This window comes from Lactuca serriola, chromosome 4 (genome assembly GCF_051521515.1).
Source record: "Lactuca serriola cultivar US96UC23 chromosome 4, Lser_US96UC23_V15, whole genome shotgun sequence".
Taxonomy (NCBI): Eukaryota; Viridiplantae; Streptophyta; class Magnoliopsida; order Asterales; family Asteraceae; genus Lactuca; species Lactuca serriola.
Window position 1 is genome coordinate 190,323,278 of NC_136411.1, and position 18,917 is coordinate 190,342,194.

The 18,917-nt window shown below is 30.9% G+C and overlaps 2 protein-coding genes across 2 annotated transcripts; both read right to left on the reverse strand.

Moving 5' to 3' along the window:
- Positions 1 to 6,535: 6,535 nt before the first annotated feature.
- Positions 6,536 to 8,374, reverse strand: LOC145103081 (small ribosomal subunit protein eS7-like). Its single transcript, XM_079040621.1, has 6 exons — positions 8,244 to 8,374; positions 7,551 to 7,637; positions 7,388 to 7,461; positions 7,177 to 7,297; positions 6,911 to 7,093; positions 6,536 to 6,834 (listed from the first exon to the last, which is right to left on the reverse strand). The coding sequence occupies exons 2-6, from the start codon at positions 7,626 to 7,628 to the stop codon at positions 6,715 to 6,717; spliced, it is 576 nt and encodes a 191-aa protein (XP_078896747.1). The 5' UTR covers positions 7,629 to 7,637; positions 8,244 to 8,374; the 3' UTR covers positions 6,536 to 6,714.
- A 1,031-nt stretch (positions 8,375 to 9,405) lies between these two features.
- On the reverse strand, positions 9,406 to 13,177 carry ELF5 (proline-rich family protein). The gene is made up of 8 exons (XM_079040622.1): positions 12,936 to 13,177; positions 12,000 to 12,093; positions 11,531 to 11,616; positions 11,389 to 11,438; positions 11,216 to 11,282; positions 11,052 to 11,133; positions 10,150 to 10,973; positions 9,406 to 9,894 (listed from the first exon to the last, which is right to left on the reverse strand). The coding sequence occupies exons 1-8, from the start codon at positions 13,014 to 13,016 to the stop codon at positions 9,652 to 9,654; spliced, it is 1,527 nt and encodes a 508-aa protein (XP_078896748.1). The 5' UTR covers positions 13,017 to 13,177; the 3' UTR covers positions 9,406 to 9,651.
- Positions 13,178 to 18,917: the final 5,740 nt, after the last annotated feature.

Genomic DNA, 18,917 nt, shown 5'->3' on the forward strand with positions numbered 1-18,917 from the left:
TTCCACACTTTTATGATTTTGGGATTGTACTTTGATACATATTTTATTCTGAAATACTTTTGGATGGTTTGAGATGAATATTTGATGGTTTTGGGTTGAATTAAAAATGAAATTTTTACTTATGATTTTTGAGACGTTACACCAAGAAACCGGTCAATTTATCAATTTTAGCCCTTTTTGACCTGTTTAGCAGGTGATGAGACCAAATCGTTAATTTTTGCAAAATAATTAGATTTTTCTATAGATTTTGTCCAAATTTGTATGTAATGTAAACATCTTTTTTTACATATTTATATGTATTTATGTATTTTTTAAGTTTTTATATGTATATGTTTATATATTTTTATGTATTTTAAATGTGTAAATGTATTTTTCCATATTTATATGTATTTTTAAGTATTTTAAGTATTTTTCTATGTATTTTGATATGTTATTTTTTTGATGTATTACATATTTATATGTATTAATATGTATTTATGTACTTTTTTAATTTTTTTACATACATGTATATGTATTTTATTGCATTTTAAATATATACAAGTATTTGTTTAGATATTTATATGTATTTTTAAGTAATTTACATTTTAATTTGTTTTTTTATGTATTACATATCTATAATTATTTTTACGTATTTATGTATTTTTTTTTTTACTTTTTTTAAATAGATGTTTATGTATTCTTATGTATTTTGAATATATAACCATATTACTTTAATGTATTTTTATATTTTGTTTTTACTTCAAGTCGTCTTTATAATTTCATCGAGTTCCCACAACTTCTTCGAGTATGTCTAGTTTGTTTTCCTACATACCCACATATTTTCAGCTATTCTCATTCGCTTATCTTGAAATTAAAAAAACAAAATAATAATTTATACACATACGAAAACTTATAAGTGAAAAGCTTTTCGGTGTTTAATTCGAAAACTTATAAATTACTATTTTTTTAATTCGATATTTTATTTCAATATAAACGAATGAGAAAATCTTAAATTATGTAGGTATATAGGAACACCATCTAGACATACTCGAAGAAGTTGCAACTTGTGAGAATTGGATGAAATGGTGAAAACAACTTAAAGTTAAAGAAAAATACATAACTACATAAAAAAATATGGTTATACATTTCAGTACATAAATATCTATATAAAAAAAACTTTAAAAAATAAATAAATACGTTAAAATACATATATATATATATATATATATATATATATATATACACATTATACATAAAATAACACATAAAAATATGTAAAATACTTAAAAATACATATACATACGAAAAAAAATACATTTATACATTTAAAACACATAAAAGTACAAAAACATCTATATAAAAAACTTAAAAAATACATAAATACATATAAATATGTAATACACAAAAATACATAAAAAAATATGTAAAATATTTAAAAATATATATAAATACATAAAAAATACGTTTATACAGTTAAAATACATAAACATCTATATAAAAAATTTTAAAAATACATAAATACATATAAATACGTAATACATAAAAAAATAACACAAAAAATATTTAAAATACTTAAAAATACATAAAAAATACGTTTATATATTTAAAATACATAAAAATACGTAAACATATACATATAAAAACTTTAAAAAATTCATAAATACATAAGAATACATATAAATATATATAAAAAATATGTTTATATATTATATACAAATTTTTTACAAAATCTGTAAAAAATCACATTATTTTATAAAAATTAACAATTTGGTCTCATAACCTACGAAACAAGTCAAAATGGCTTAAGTGATTAAATTGATCGTTTTCTTAAGTTTTTCTATTCAAAAAGTTAAATAGTGGATTTTTTCTGTTAAAAAGAAAAAAGAACTTTATTAAAAAAATTTCCAAAATATTAGGACTTATGTGAAGATTCACTTAAAAATTACTAAAATTAATTTTACTACTCGAACTATTGCAAATACTTTGCAAAAGTTACAACAAAAAACTACAACTTAGTTATGCATACAATGAGAACAATCAGTAACACATTCAAACATAAAATATTCGGGCAAAAACATCGTATTTAATCTTATCAAAAACTCAACTTTGACGATAACATTTATTTTTCATGTAAAAGCAATTATATTGATACTTTACTAAAAGTAAAAATATTAAAATCATCAAAACTTTATACAATCAATTTTTAACAATTAAGCTGTTTTTTTACTATTTCCAAGAACACTATCAAAAATAGTAAAAAAATAAAATTGTTTTCTAATGTTCTAAAGGGATATATACACACTAAAGTTCCAATATTTCTATCGATTTAACGAGAAAGTCCTAAACTTTATTTTTTTGACAATAAAATCCAAATTACCGGCTATTTTTGGCACTTTTACCCTTTTTTCCCAGTTAGCCGGTAATAGGGTTTTTTTGTCAAAAAAATAAAGTTTAGGGCTTTCTTGTCAAATCGTCAATTAGGACTTTACTGTCAAAAAAATAAAGTTTAAGACTTTCTTGTCAAATCGTTGAAAATATTGGGACTTTAGTGTATATATCATTTTTTTTGTTAGGAATCTAATGGTATGATACTCTTTAAGCATACATTCTTTTGTCAGCTAGATCCTATTGAAATTATTAACGTTTGATTATTTTTAAATCGTTTTTTTAATCTCAACAAACCGACATTGAAAAAAATGGAGATAATCAAGAAAGAAAGAAAGAACCAGGGTTGTGTTGGCTTTTTGCAGTCCCAAAAATAGAGAAATAAGAAACCGAAAAAAAAACAAAATGCTCATTATTTCCCTTCTCCACATTCACACCCTTTTGACTAGGTATGTATTGTTTGTGTTTGTATAATCTGTCCCCACTTTTTAGTTCAAGATTTAACGGCGAAGTAAGAAGAAAATTTTACAATTCTTTTCACCCTTGTAAAAGTTTCTTCTTGCTTCACCGCCAAATCTTGAACTAAAAAGTGGGAACAAATTATACAAACACAAACAACACATGTCTAGTCAAAAGGATGTGATTGTTGAGAAGGAAAAGAAGGACAATTTTGTTTTTTTCGGTTTCTTATTTCTTTATTTTTTGGACTGCAAAAAGTCAACACAACCCTGTTTCTTTCTTTCTTTCTTGATTATCTCTATTTTTTTTTCAATGTTGGTTTGTTGAGATTAAAAAAAAACGATTTAACAATAAGCAAACGTTAATGATTTCAATAGGATCTAGTTGACTAGAGAATGTTTCAATAACTTTTATACTTAAAGAGTATCATACCATTAAATTTCTAACAAAAAAAATGATATATACAGTAAAACCCAATATTTTCAACGATTTCACAAGAAAGTCTTAAACTTTATTTTTTTACAGTAAAGTTCTAATTGACAATTTGACAAGAAAGTCTTAAACTTTATTTTTTTGACAAAAAAAATCTTAATTATCGACTAACCAGGAAAAAAGGGTAAAAGTGTCAAAAATTGCCAGTAATTTGGATTTTACTGTCAAAAAAATAAAGTTTAGGACTTTTTTGTGATGAAAATATTAAAACTTTAGTGTATATATCTCTGTTCTAAAAGTAGCTCTGGTACTATTCGAGAAATCGAGATTGTATGAAGTATTAATCTGATTCATCTAATGTTCTAAAAGTGGCTTGATACTACTATTAAATTTATTTATGTAGAATTAATAACATTTATACAAAAATTAAAATTGGGTTGTTTGATAGATTTGTATATATAATGATATTTAACCTTTTGTTTTATTACAATGTCACCTATATTATCATCTTGATTTTTTTTTGTCAAAATAGTATCTCTTATAAATAAACCCACTTTGACTTTGCATGTGGAAGGGGCTATCAAACGTAATAGAATATGAAATGCTAAATGATGGTAGGCAGCCTAAGATTAAAATAAACAAGCTGAACAAACAGCTAACTCGCTAAGGTAGGCTTAAACGTGAAAGCCAACATAAATAGGCTACCCACTACTTTCAAACTAATTAGTAATTACCCACTAAGCATATTTTTTCATCCATTGATTGCACCTATCACCCTACTAAACATTACAAAGTAAACTGTGATAATGTGGATACTACATGTATCAAAATTGGGCATCGGATTAGTTGTTAATCGGTTGAGAAATTAAATATCCTTCTACCTTTTAATCCTACCAATCTTCCTATCCATTTAAGTGATGACATGTGTCATATTAGTATTCTAAAATATCATTAAATCTCATTAAATGTTACAAATGTCACCATTTCATTGGGTATGAGGATATTTAATTTCTCTAATCGGTTATAACTCCGATCTAGGGTGGAAGTACAACAACCCGATAAGTACATAACCGGTTTTTTATTTTTTTGTAAGATTACTAAAAAAATAAAAATAGAGCTTTTAATAAAAGTTTACTCTAATCCAAGTAGGGGTGATAATGTGTTGGGATAGATCATACATAGGTTGACATGTTTAAATATACAGTTGAAAATATCTATCCAAACCAAAAAAAAAAAATTTGAGAATTGCCAACTCAACTCAACCCAATACTTTTAATAAAGAGATTGGTTGAAATATTGGTATGTTTATTGTTTTTTCCAACTCAACATTTTTAATAAACATGTTGACCCATTTAAATTTTTGAAAAAAATATCCTTGAAAATCAAATAATCATTTAAAAAAAATTACACAAACTTAAAAACTTCGGTAATTATTCATGTTTGAAAATAATACAATCATATGTCTATAAGTCCATGACACAAACACAAAATGTTTACAACTATAAAAACACTATACATGTTTTATTCATAAATGCTACCCAACTCACTTTCATTTTAACCAACTTGATTTCCAAGAATGGTTACTAACCAAATGAGTAACAAAAAAAAATCAATAATATAATAATACTAAAAAATATAAATAAAAAATATTTTAAATTTTAAACGGATTAACTGGTTGTAACAATTTCAACTATAATTTAATCTATTTAATTGAAAAAAATGTTAGTTACTTGGTTAGGTTGGGAGGTTCGAGTTGGGATTGATTTTGTTTAATTATGTAATACATGAAGATTAAAATTATAAAACATAATCTTTCCTCTAAAGGTACAATTGTAAACATCTTTGTTATTTCAATTGTCTAGTCTTGGATGTTGAATTCATCATGGATATCATCTTTTTGCTCTTAGGATATTTTTATTGTGTCTTCCTCGTTGACCTAAATGAGTAGATGTTGTCAAGTGAAACAATGTGTCATATTTTACTTAGTAGTTTGTATTTAAATAGAGGCATTTACTAGTAATCCATCATATTTCTTCTAATTGATTCAGAAATGCCATAGATGTTAGGAACGCTACTAGTCCAACCATGTCAACATAAAAGAACAATGGTGTTTCATTTTCAAAAACAAATTGGTAATAGAAGGGATTACCCATTGCATTATATGTTAGCATCTAGTTTCTCTTTTTACCAATATGGGATTGGGTTTGCACGCTAACAATCTTCCCCTCAAACCCAAGTTCTGCTCTTGGTCTCCCCGAACGATTGTTCATCTAATCCAATCCTTTTTAATACCGCTGATACTCTCGGGACACATTCATCTGAGATGGGCCATCAAGTAGACTTTTGATACAAGGCTTCAGGATTAACTTCTTTGGACCAGGAGAATTCCTGGAGATTACGCCACCTGTGCCGACCATATCATTCGGGCTACAACTGTAGCTCTAATATCATTTGTTAGGAATGTTATTAGCCTAACCATTCCAACATAAAAGAATAATGATGGTTCATTTTCTAAAACCAATTACCTAATTAAGAAATGCTTTATATGTTAGCATCTATATGGGATTGTGTTTGCAACCAAAATAGACTTCTCTCAAAGATTCATGAAGCACTAAAACTCTTCTTGCATGATAGTAACTCGTCAAATAGTGAAAAATACGAAGATAGATCCTACCCAAAATTAGTTGGGATAAGAATGTTTGAAATTGTTTATTAAGTTTAGATTTAAGTTATTTATGTTTTAAGTCTAGTATGAAGTTATGTTTTATCATTCATGTTTTAAGTTAAATTTTACGTCGCTTTTATGTTATAAGTCAAGTATTTTAATATTATTATGTTTGTATTTTTTAAAATTAATATTTGTTTAATAAATTAAAATTTATTTAAAATATAATACTTGCTTACCAAACTAAATATTTGTTTAAAAAAATAAACAAAATTAAAATGAAAATTATATGACATACCCTACCCCTTGATAACATGATTATGTCTAGTTGGAAGGCAATCAGAAAAGATTGATGCATGCACACAACCACTCATTCTAACCTTAATATTGAGCTTCTGATTGATTGATGTCTTTAAATCATTCGAGGATCATATTAAATTATTAATCTTTAGAGTTACTCGGTGCTAAATTATGAGACATGACTGTCCTGCATAAAACGCTTACACTCACAAAATAAAATGATCGGGCAAGGTCTTTTTAACAGAAAATCTTTCCAACTTTTATGGTCATTTTAGCAAAATAGTCATAAAAATCCACCGGGTAAAATCAAGATAATTTCTAGAAGCAGACGCTTTAATACCCATATTCCTAATTCAACTACAATCATGCCCCAATAAAAGAAGCAAACGTCAATTTAACTAACACCAAAGAACAACTGACGAGATATACTTTTCAAGTCAAAATTTTCAACATAAAATATAATTCAACCAACTCAAAACCCTCCCAAACACATTTCAAGCTTCTGTAATTGGGTACTCAAACACAACATCTTTCCCAGAAAGCTTCCTGTAAACTCCACTGAATGTCTCCAACTTGTACTCAGTGTCATTACGAGCTTTTGGATCCAAATAAATCTAAAACAAACACACAACAAAAACCATTAACACAAATCCAAATTCCCAAAAACTTTATAAAAATAACTACATTTACCTTGATGATTTTGGATCCATCGAGCCTATATCTAACACGTTTCCCAACAATCTCAGCTGGATGCACCACATCTTCCAGCATGGCATCATGGACAGCTGTCAGGGTGCGTGATCGAGGTCTGGTGGCTGCTGAGCCTTTCTTTGGTGGCCTAACAATCCTTCTGGTTGCAATCACAACAACATCCTGTAACCAGAATTTAAAACTTTTAAATAACTAAATTTTGTTATAAAGAAATACAAATGGGGTGTTGTGTAAATATTAAGTACCTTTCCACTGAACTTCTTTTCGAGTTCTCTAACAAGCTTAGTGTGGATCTTGCGGAATGGTTTCCTTAATCTGTAGGGGACATGGATCACAACAGCCTTTTTGTTTCCAACATCAATTTGACTGGAAAGGAAGCATCAAATTGAGATTAATATGTGATATGATGGAGAAAAGGGAGAGAATTTATATTGGATTAATGGATTTGATTCATACTTTGCAGAGTTGATGTACAGGTCCTTCAAGTCACTCTTGAGCTCTTGGTGGGTGTTTTCCAAGTCAAACAATGCCTGTGTTGAGATGAAAGATGGAAATCAATGAATAGATTGTTAATAAAAGAAGGAAAGTTTGTGGAAGAATGACATTAATGGTGCATTACCTGAGCAACACTCTGCTCGAACTCAGTGGGTTCTGCATCCTTGTTGTCCTTTTGGATCTTCTTCATTGAGGTATACATCTTGAAGATCTGGATTAACAGCTATGATAGATTAGTAATGTGATATGTATATATGTAAAGATCAACCAATTGGGAAATTAGGTTACAATAGCTCATATAGATTAGAAAATTTAATGATCATTGTAAATTGAATATTGTATGCAACAATAAGATATACGCCAAAAAAACAGTTCAATGAAAACAGAATTAAAAACTCCATTTTCATAACACCAAGGCAATGCATGTCCGGAGCGCTATGAGAAGAACAAAGCTTCGGGCTCACCCGTTCTTCACTCGAGGCTCCACAACTCTATACTGATACTATTACTAAGTAAATGAAAACTACACTAGGAATCCGTAATAATCACCTTACAATACTCGATCACAAGCACATGTACAACGCTACAAAGATCGAACAACTCAAAAACACTCGATTGAAAAGTAATTACCTAATGTTGTATCGTGTAAGCATACAAGAAGACTAAAACGAAAATGCATTCACAGAAACTATTTCTACACATCGGATATTAATAACGAGGATGGTACAAGAAAGTAATGCGACTATGAAACGATTTGTTAAAAGGTTTGAAATCAAACGGATATGCATTGAGATGAAGATGAAGAATGAATACTTACGTTGAATCGAAGGGTGGATCCTCTTGGAGGAAAACCCTAACCTGCTTGGAGTTTCAGCTCGGGAGGAGAAGGCTGCTGCTATGGATGTTGGGGACTCGAAACGTATTAATCAGAAGGGTTTTGTAATGCCCTACATACTTTCTAGTTTCTAGGGTTATACCTTGGGCTGAATCTACGGCCCAGTTTTCTATCGGGCTCAAGTTGATAATTCTCTAAAAAGATAAAATTAATTATTTTTCAAAGATATGGTAAAGATTAGATCATTAGATCAAAGAACTTATTTTTGTTTAGGTCTAAAATCTAAATCTTTTTTATTTAAAAAAAAAAACATTATTTCAGTATTTTATAACGCTTGAGTTTCATTCTGTTAAATCTTTTACTAATGATTGTTTTTCTTATATGTTTATTTTTCTTTTTCATTCTGTTAAATCTTTTACTAACGCTTGAGTTTTATTTTTCTCCGATTAAGTTCTTAAATCCAATTAATTTTTATGGGAGCCAAACTACTTCAAACAAGAATATTAACTTTTATCAAGGCACTAGGCAGTTAACCATAGGCTTGAAAAATCTCACAATTAGTGTTTAAAATATTAATAGAAAGAATCTATCAAACTAAGCAATCTCAAACACCCACTCTTAAACCCTATATAGAGCATACACTCCACAATTTCATTACCCTCAAATACAAAAATTATTCTTACTTTCTAGTGTCTATAATTTCTCATTAAATAAAAGAAATGATATATAATATAAAATTTTACAGAGTTATACAATATCTTTCATAGTTTCATACATTACAATACCTTTCATAGTTTCATCATAGTTTTACATAGTTATACAATACACCAATTTATATTCTATAGAGTTATATATTTTATAATTGGTTGTGTGTGAAAGAAATATGTTGTGTATTTGGCAAAAAAAAAAAAAAAATAGAAAGAAACGAGATTTTGCAAAATGAGTTACAAAACCTAGATTCGCTGAAACTATTTAGCAAAATTAAACGTACTTTACAAACTCCTTAGTCCTTATCAACCCAAATTTGTCAACAAAATAGTTTTGTGAATTAATCTACTCTTGCAGACATTTTTGCAAATAGAAAGTTAATTTTTATACTAATGAAAAAAAAAATAGGCAATTTGGTGACAGGACAGCTCCAATATTAAAAAAACTAAATCCAAAAGTTGATTAAAAATCCTTTTACAGAAATAACATTTCCCTACCTTAGTGTTAAAGTCTTAACCCATGGCATCTAACAGCTGACATGATCCAACACAATTTAAAATCAAAGGACCACTTAAAACTAAAAAGCCATAGATTTTTTTATTTTTTTTTTAAGTTCCATTACATCAAAATAAAGAGAAAATTAAAATGGATGACAACAAATATATATCAAATGCTCTCATTCTCAGTTGTCAAGAGCACCAAGAGCTTTCATATCCTCCAAGAACGCCATGTAAGAATCATCCACACTTGCAGGTTTCACTGATGAAGAAGAAGATGATGCCAACACTTTCACTGTTGACTGTTTCATGACAGCTGGCGTTACTACGCCAGGCTGGACAGAACCAACTGACACTGATGAAACTGATGGCTTCGGTTTCACCTTCGGTCCAGCTGTCTCTCTCCTCACACGTACAGATGCTGGCACCTATTAAAATATATTCAAAATTAATTAAATACTAAAAAAATTATGAACAATCTTTTTTTTTTTAATTCTTCAAAATATACCCTTTATTAGTTATAACATACTCAATCTTCTACATGCCCTTTTATGTCATTTTACATATTTCAGCTAGTTTTACCAAACGTCATTTTTTATCTGCCAGATAGATTATCAGTTATCAGTTTTGCAGCCAGCAGCTAGCTTTTCAGCTATCAGTTAGATTTTCAGGTAGTGACTTACCATGGCAGTTAGTTGTGGGGTATGTTGAGCTAAAGGCCTTTTAACAACAGTGGAAGCGGCTGATTTCACATATGATGGTTTTTGAGGTACAGTTGGCGGTCTTGAAAACTGATCGTCCATTGGAATTGGTGGTGGTCCGGGAGGAAGTGGCGGTCTCATCATTGGTGGCGGCCCGAATGGCGGCCTTGGCATCATCATTCCCGGATGAGGTGGTGGTGGGCCGGGAATTCTTAGGGGAGGTAATGGTGGTGGTCGCATGTCTGGAGGTGGTGGTGGTGGTGGTAGTGAAAAACGAGACATCCCTGGCGGTAGCATGTCTGTTGGTAAAACCGGGATCATCCCGGGTGGTGGTTGACGTGGAGGAGGTGGTGGTGGTGGAACCATTATTGAGAAGTCCTTGGCTTCTGAACCACCTTCGGATTGGTTTCCGGTGGGCTTTGGTGGTGGTGGAGGTGGTGGAGGAAGGTGAGAAATGTTGGAATCTGATTTTAAAGACTGAGATTTCTCCCCAGTTCCGGCAGTCCCCGGAGGCGGTGGTGCTAGGGTGGATATGGATTGTGGCAGTGGAGGAGGGGGAGGAAGAGGGCCAGGCGGTGGCGGCAAGATAGTGCCGCCTACCTCTGTTGTGGCGGGCTTTGGCGGCATTGGTGGTGGAGGTGGTAAAGGTAAAGACGAAGGCGGTGCATCATCTCCAGCCTCTGTATCGCCACCACTTTGTGGCAGAGGAGGTGGCGGTGGTGGTGGAGGAATCGACGAGTCAACATCATCTGACTCTAATCCTGCAGCATCACTTGTTGAACCTTCCACTAAGGGTATAATTGGTCCTGAAATCAAAGCAAAAAAACTCTTTCAGATCAGAAGAATGGAGGGGTAAAATGGTCAAAAGTTAAACGAAGCCTAACCTATCGATGACTTGTACATTGGAGGCTTTCCAGGTGGAGGTGCACCAGTTGGATTCCATTGAGGATGATAATAAACAGAATCCTGCAATTACAAGTTTACAACTCTTTGAGTAAATGACCATTTTGCCCTTGTGTATGTATGAATTATGAAGTCAAAAATTCACCTCAGGTTTTAGGTTCTTAGCTCTTTCTTCTTCCTCAGCAGTCCGTCTTCTTGGTAGTCCAAGATGACTGCAGGAGATAATAGAAAAATTATACGATTGAATTTTATAAAAATGAGATCTTTACTTTTTTTAGTAAATTTTATACTTCACTTCCAAATTCGTATAAACTTAACCTGAACATAACTGGAGCTTCACCCTTTTCCTTCATTTTTTCTTCATATTCCTGTCAAAAAAATGTAAAGTAGGCTATAAATATACACATTTGTTGATATATAATTAGATTTTCATATGATGATCACCTAAAATATATGTTACCTTTCTTTTCTTGATAACAAGATTCAATGTGTCCTCAAGTTGTCTTTTTTTGTGTTTTCTGGCTTTATCCAAAGCACCATCCGCCTCTGTAACAATTATAAGCAAGAAAATAAGAATCTTGAAATAGTTATCAAACAAATATGCTTAAAATTCAAAAATGATAACAAGTTTGATCATCAAAGAATTTTGGCACTTAAAACACTAAGCCCCCAACAATTACAAGAAAAAATTCAAATACATAGACTTCATGGCTAAAAGAATCATTTAAGAGAATAGAACATATGTGGAAATACTTTAACTTTATATAAGTTGTTAAAAGCTATAAATTCAAATTTATTGTTGAAGGAAGGAGGAGGTTCAGATCAGTTTCTTACAATTTGTTAAGAAGAATCAACTCATCAATTGATACACACACACACACACACATGCATACATAAACACTACAAAACTTGGATCATTTAGAACTTACTCATTGCTTCCAACTTGTCGATTTGCTCCTTGAGGGTTTCAGGATCCTTCTTCAGTATCCCTACTTCTCTTACTTTCTTTCTTTCTTTCTTGTTCTGTCATAAATAAGCATACACATAACAAAAGAAACAATATTAGAAAGTTCCATCCATAACAAAAGAAACAATAGGAGAGAGATGCAAATATATCAGGTTCATGACACCAAATAACAAAAGAAACAATATTAGAAAGTTCCATCTATAACACGAATACTAAATGTTGATGAATAGTGTCATAATAATGCCAGCTCATCACATCATTATAAGCTCATCTGGTATTGTAAATAAAAAAAACTAGGGACATTTGATTCAAGATAGCTTGGCAATTGGCATACAAGGGATTTGCAAAGATAAATGATCTGTGTGCATCAATATGACATCAAAAGAGATAAAAGCATCAGATTTATGTCTAGCATTTGTATGCTTGAAATTCAAACCTGTTTGATTCGCAAACCCTAAACATCTCAAACACTTATATAGCTGAAGTAACGAATAAGCATGCATATTGTCAATGAATGTAAAAGTGGTTGCTCTTTGCCCAATGGTTATCAGTGTCCAGTAATGATGTATTTATCAGTAATGGTATTCAATCGGCCATTTTTGCTGCACCAGAGTATATATAACCTACATTTCAAGAAGTTCAAATAGTGTAGCCATATGAAATTCAGTAACTTCTAAAGTCAAAACGTGGATTATTCCTCCGAAGGATTATTAAATCAAAATTTACAATTTCCATTCATTAACATAAAGCCGAAACTTTCAAGAGCAAGAACTGAAATTAGAGAAATGACAGAGCAGCACGGTTCGATTAGAATTAACATGATCGTAACAATAACAAACAACAACGACTTTAAGAAATTGTTGAAGAATAACATAATCAATTCAAAGGGAAAACTTACCCTCTTCAATTCTTTCTTGCGAAGCTCCTTCCTATAAGCGTCGGTAGGGTTCATGACTTTGCCCCCCTTTGTCGTCTTCATCTTGATAATCTCTGTATACTTTATGTATCGAATTATATCTTGGATCGAATTGCAATCAAAGAGGAGGTATGATAAGAAGAAGAAGGTGGTGTGGTGAGCTACGATTGTTCGTTGCGTCTTCTACCTCAAAACCTCAATGGGGAACTGAACCTGTGAACCTCTCTTTCGATTTTCACCTCCGTTTTTTCTTTTAAAATCCCCCTTTGTCTTGATTTACATGATTACATCCGTACGATCATCGGATCAAGTTGGAGTCCAAGATCCCGGGTCTGGGCCTATGTTTTGGGCCGGGTAATTTAGACCACATGGTATGGAAACTTCTTCAGCGCGGGACTTCAACCCTCCAACTCAATAAGGGAGCGCAACAAACTTTTCCTCGTTCTTTTCTTCTCACAAAAGTATAAGAAATTACCATTTTTCACTATATTTTATTTTTATTTTATTTTAAATAAAAATAATTGATTTTTAAGATTTATAATTTAAAAAATAAATATAATTTTTTAAAAATGATTAATAAACACAAAAAATAATAAAAATTAAAATTCTTCGTTACATAAAATAAAAGTTACATTCAATATAAAAAAAAAAACTTACAAAATAAACAATATTAAAAAAAACACAACCTAGAAAGCATAACTAAGCATTACATAATATCCGAATTTGAAAAAAAAAACAAAACAAAACAAACTGCGCCACTCAGAATCATCGTGCTACTTGTCATCGTCACCCTCGACGAACATATCTGAATCTTCATCTGATTCGTCAAACAAATCATCGTGTCAATACTTTATGTCCGATTGTATTTGAGTCCTATAAACATGTTCCACCAAATCCGCACAAAGGACGTGATGAATGTCGTGATCATGTATTTCTTTTCTATTTGCTCTATACTCTTGCGTACCAACGACTACTTCTTCAATATTTAGCAAAACTTCGTTTTCATTATATCAGCATATCGCTCTTCCTTCGTCTTCAAGAATCATACTATGTAATATGATGCACGCGTACATTATGTGTTGCAACCTTCTCACTTCAAAAGACCATGCCCCTGCTGCTAGTACTTGTCAATGCCTCTTGAATACACCAAATGCTTGCTCCGCGTCATTCCTAGCTGACTCTTGTGCCTACTTAAACTTTACTATTTTTTGTCGTTTGGACATGTGAACAATTTCACAAAAACAAATAAGGTAGAATATATCTCGTCAGTAAGATAATATCTGCGGTTATATGCTACCCCATTTGCATGAAAAAATACATCGTGCTACTTTCCAAGATATATGTATAACAATTAGCAAAAATATGAATGTCTGTACGATATTATATGTTGATCGTAATATATATATATATATATATATATATATATATATATATATATATATATATATATATTCAAAACGGCATATGGATTTAGCATTTTTTTAAGAAAATATCTAGTAAAAATAAAACCGGTAATTTACGTTAAAATATGTAGAAAATGAGTTATTTCTGAATTATAAATCGATTCATGAAATCTACCAATTAAAGTCATTTGAACGAAAATTTTAAATTATCGTCTCGACACAGCTCCGATCGAGGAGTAACTTAAATGTTCATCAACAAACTTGTATTTAAAAATCTTAAAGTAGTTAGAAGGACGATATTACAGACTAAATTGGCGGAAGATATGTAATATTATTATTATTCGTTTACAAATACATAATTATACATAAAATTTTCAATCTCAAACAGGTATAAAATATAATAGGAATCTGTATTACGAACAATTAAACATTTAATAATGATAAATGATATATTATTGTATAAATATTAGATTACTAAATACGTGAGAATATATAAAGGGATAAGGAATGATGTATAAATCACCTGACACATTGAAGTTCTCATACCCCTACACATGTGCCTGGGAAATTTATCAAGTTATCTATCTACCTAAACCTTCTAGCCATAGACTCACGTACCCAGAGGGCATTTTTCTTCCATTGTTAAATTAAGTTCATTTTAAAAATTAAGGCCTCAAACTAGACTAGTTGGTAAATGTCTTGCAAGTAACTAAATCAATTGAAGCAAGTGGTAAAATTTAAATCAAATCTATTGAGGTATTATAGCAATACTACTTCTTTCCTCCTCTATAAATATCGACCATCCATCCCTCATTCATTTCCCTCGTTTTACAACAAACCCTCCCAAATATTACACTCCAAGTCCATCACCTTTCAACCTCTTTTTGGTGACTCATCCTGAACCCAAGAAGAAACTAGGTAAATTCTTGATTATTATTATTATTATTATTATTATTATTATTATTCTATCATAAAATCTACTTGTAGTAACTAAAATAAAATGTAATGGATGTCTAACTTATTATTAATTTATGTATTAAGACCTCCCAAAAAGCATTCAAATCTCAAGCCTCAGTGGAACCGGAAACATCCCGACTTTCTTGAACCAAATACCGTCATGCGACAAAAGTGAGTATCTATGGCCCCATTTTATCTTTTAAATAATTTGTGGGGGAGAATACACATGACAAATTGTTCTATTTAAACTTACTAACACTTATTTAAGTTTATTGATATTTTATGTTATATTTCGGTTTATATTCCATTTTATGCTAATCTATATATTTTAAATTGTATTTGTTGGATTAGTGTCTAAGTCCATAACTATTTTGGTATGTACTTGACCCGATGGTGCATGGTCCTTTTGGGTTGCCTTCACCAAAGCAACTTGATTGGAGAAATAAATAAAGAGAGAGAGAGGTTATTATGATTTATTAATATATTATAAGAATAATATATATTAAAGAAGAAATCATATTTGTTTAATTAATATTGGTCAATAATTAATTAAGAATTAATTTTGTGGTCAAGTGTAATTAATTAAACTAGAGGGGCTGAATTGTAATTATGTGATAGTTACAAAATAAGGTAAGGATTATCTTATATATATGGTGGACGAATTTGAAGTGATAATCACTTAGAATTCGACTATGATAAGGATTCAAGGATTATCTTATGGGTTGCTTGGTGGATAAGCAACTAGATAAGGATAATGACTGAAACTCTATCTTTACACCTATATAAACCCCCTAGGGCTTAGGAATTCGTCTAACCCTTCCCAAGAAGTCCTAAGGACGAATTCCTACCTCTCTCCTCTCTCTTTATACCTTCTCCACTTGCTCTTGGTGTTTGTAAGCCATTAGAGGAGTGACACTTGTGACTCTAAGCATTCCAAAGTCAATTCAAGGTGGAATTGGGATTGTTATTGCTACATAACAATCAAGGTAATATCTTAAACCTAATTATATGTTAATATCGATTTCCATATGTTAGAATTAGGGTTTATAGTCTTGGATTCAAAGTTGTACAATAGAGAAACCTAGATCCAAGCATTAGGGTTTGTATGAGCACATAGGATGTCTTATGACCAAAACCCATCAGTGGTATCAGAGCCATGATTGGTTTCTATTGTATTGATGCTTGATGTAACTGAAAATCATGTTTTGGCCTCATTGTTCGACCTGACTCGGCGAGTCACTCTTGGACTCGGCGAGTCAGCCCTACTCGGCAAGTTCCAGAGGGTGACTCGGCGAGTCGGTGCGTCAGATAGTGTTTATCTTGGGATTTCTTGCTGTTTTTGCATTGGGATAGTTACCTAATCTAGTTAGATTAATATTAATCCGATTATATGATATATTTGACTATATTTTTAATCTAATTGAAGATATTTATCAATTAATAAGATAATTGTTTCCTTATAAGATAATTGATTAATTATTTTAAGTAAATTGATAAATTACTTTGCAAGAAATCATCAAATATGGATAATTATGTGATTAAATGTTAATTTGAATTATTTGTCATTTGATCCTTGTTGTTGTGAAAAGTTTCATATTTGGCCCTTTAAGTTTTATAGTTTAAATTTGAACCCCAAAAGTTTTGTTGTTTTGAAATTTAAATAGTTGAAACCCTAATGTTTTGAAAAAGGTTTCAAAACTTGCCCTCAAGTTTTGGAATTTAAATTTTGATTAAATAGTTTAATTTTGATGCATATTTAAATTCTAAACCCTAATGTGATGAAATGTTTCAAAACTTGCCCTCAAGTTTTGGAATTTAAAAGTTGATTAAAAGTTTAATTAGGAATGTTAAATTCTAAAAAATCTAAGTAGTTTTGAAAAAGTTCAAATCACACCCTTATGGTTTTATTAATTAATTAAGGTGTATAATTAAAAGAGGTTTAATAAATCCATAAAAGTTTAGGTCTACAATTAAAAGTATAATTGTTAAATTAGACCACCTAGTATTTTGAAAGTATAAAATACACCTTATACTATATATAACATTAAAAGTCTAACATTATATATATGTATGAGTAAAAGTTAGTCTTACCGTTAGTAGGCCTCATTCTCGAAGTTGGTCTATAAGGGGTGTTTAAGGAAATTGCCTATAAAATGGCGATTGAATGTGTCACAACTATAAATTTTGAGCCATGTAATCCATATATTCAAGTTAATGTGAATCAAAAACTTCAATCAAATACATCATGCAAGTACTACAAATAGTCATCAAACAATTGGAGACCCTAGAAGTTCTTATTAAGCCTAATTTAAGCTAGAACTTCCTTATTGGATCCAAATGGGCCAATAAGCTTCCAATTAGACTATCATGGGCTTAGAGCCCTAATTGGACTCTAATTGGACCCACACTTATTTATTTTAACATTTTAGGTCATGTTGGGCCTAGAATGAAATGGATTAAGAGCTTTGGTACATGAGAAACCTAAAACTAGTTCAAGAAAAACATAAAAATCCTACTACATTCTCTTAAGCTTAAAACACACCCTAATTAACACTAATATTGGGCTTAGGAGCAAAAAGCCCAAAAATCCTTTTTTTTCCTTCCCATTCTCGGCCCAAGGCCCAAACCCAAGAAGGAGTTGACTTTCAAGTGACACCTCATCTTTACCCATAGGATATCCATGCATTTTTCTCATTTCTCCATGCATTTCACTTCAAAGATCACTTCCATTCTTCCCTCTCCCTCCCCATTCTTGTTTTGGCCGAGAGCATCACCACACACACACAAAACACTCACAAACTCTCTCTAAAATTCACTCAAGACTTCTTCCTCTTCCCTCTCCAAAATCTCGAGTTCTAGGAAGCTTTCAAGAGGAAATCTCTACAATATTCTTCATCTAAGGTAAGATTATGCATAGATCTATGGTTTAAATTCTTTTGTTATCAAAATCCTTCCCTAATCTATACAAAAATCGTGATCTTACACCCTAGAATCATCTCAAAACTCAAGATCTTCATCAAAGGGAGCCAAGGCCAAAAACACTTCATTTTTCTTCCATCTTTTCTTCCAAAAACCGAGTCAACACCCCAAGGTGAGATTCATACCCCTATTTTCTGTTTTTATGAGTTTTGTGGGGGGGGGGGGGAATACAAGTGAAAGTGTAGATCTATATGTATTTGTATGCCTTGTATGATTTCCATGCTTATATGTATGCTTTTATGTGTTTTTATGTTGGATCTAGCCTTAAAACCCATCAAAACCGAGATATATCTTGTGTTAAATGATTTTAGCTTCAAATATATTTCTAAACACAAAGTGCTTCAAGAAAAATGGCTAAGTGGTTTAGTAATAATTTTCTTTGGGTTAAAAACACAAATTTTGGGCCTAAAATGTGAAAAATGCAAAAATAAGGGCCCAAATTGACATTTCACAGATTCTGATGGATGAAGTGTGCCAAAACAGTTTCTATAAATAAATTTCTGGAAATATACTCATTTAGGGGATTAAAAACATAAATTCCAAGCTTAATGGGCTAAAAATGAAAATTTCGGCCCAATAAGGCCCATTATGCGAATTTTTCTGTTTTGGAGGGCCAAAACTGTAA

Excerpts from the sequence above, each read along its gene's own strand:
- LOC145103081 (XM_079040621.1), bottom strand. The coding sequence starts at position 7,628 with ATGTATACCTCAATGAAGAAGATCCAAAAGGACAACAAGGATGCAGAA. Across the intron at positions 7,298-7,387 it reads CTGTACATCAACTCTGCAAA|TCAAATTGATGTTGGAAACA; the intron begins GTATGAATCAAA and ends CTTCCTTTCCAG. Across the intron at positions 7,094-7,176 it reads AAAAGAAGTTCAGTGGAAAG|GATGTTGTTGTGATTGCAAC; the intron begins GTACTTAATATT and ends TTCTGGTTACAG.
- ELF5 (XM_079040622.1), bottom strand. The coding sequence starts at position 13,016 with ATGAAGACGACAAAGGGGGGCAAAGTCATGAACCCTACCGACGCTTAT. Across the intron at positions 11,283-11,388 it reads GAAGCTCCAGTTATGTTCAG|TCATCTTGGACTACCAAGAA; the intron begins GTTAAGTTTATA and ends TATCTCCTGCAG. Across the intron at positions 9,895-10,149 it reads CCCCACAACTAACTGCCATG|GTGCCAGCATCTGTACGTGT; the intron begins GTAAGTCACTAC and ends ATATTTTAATAG.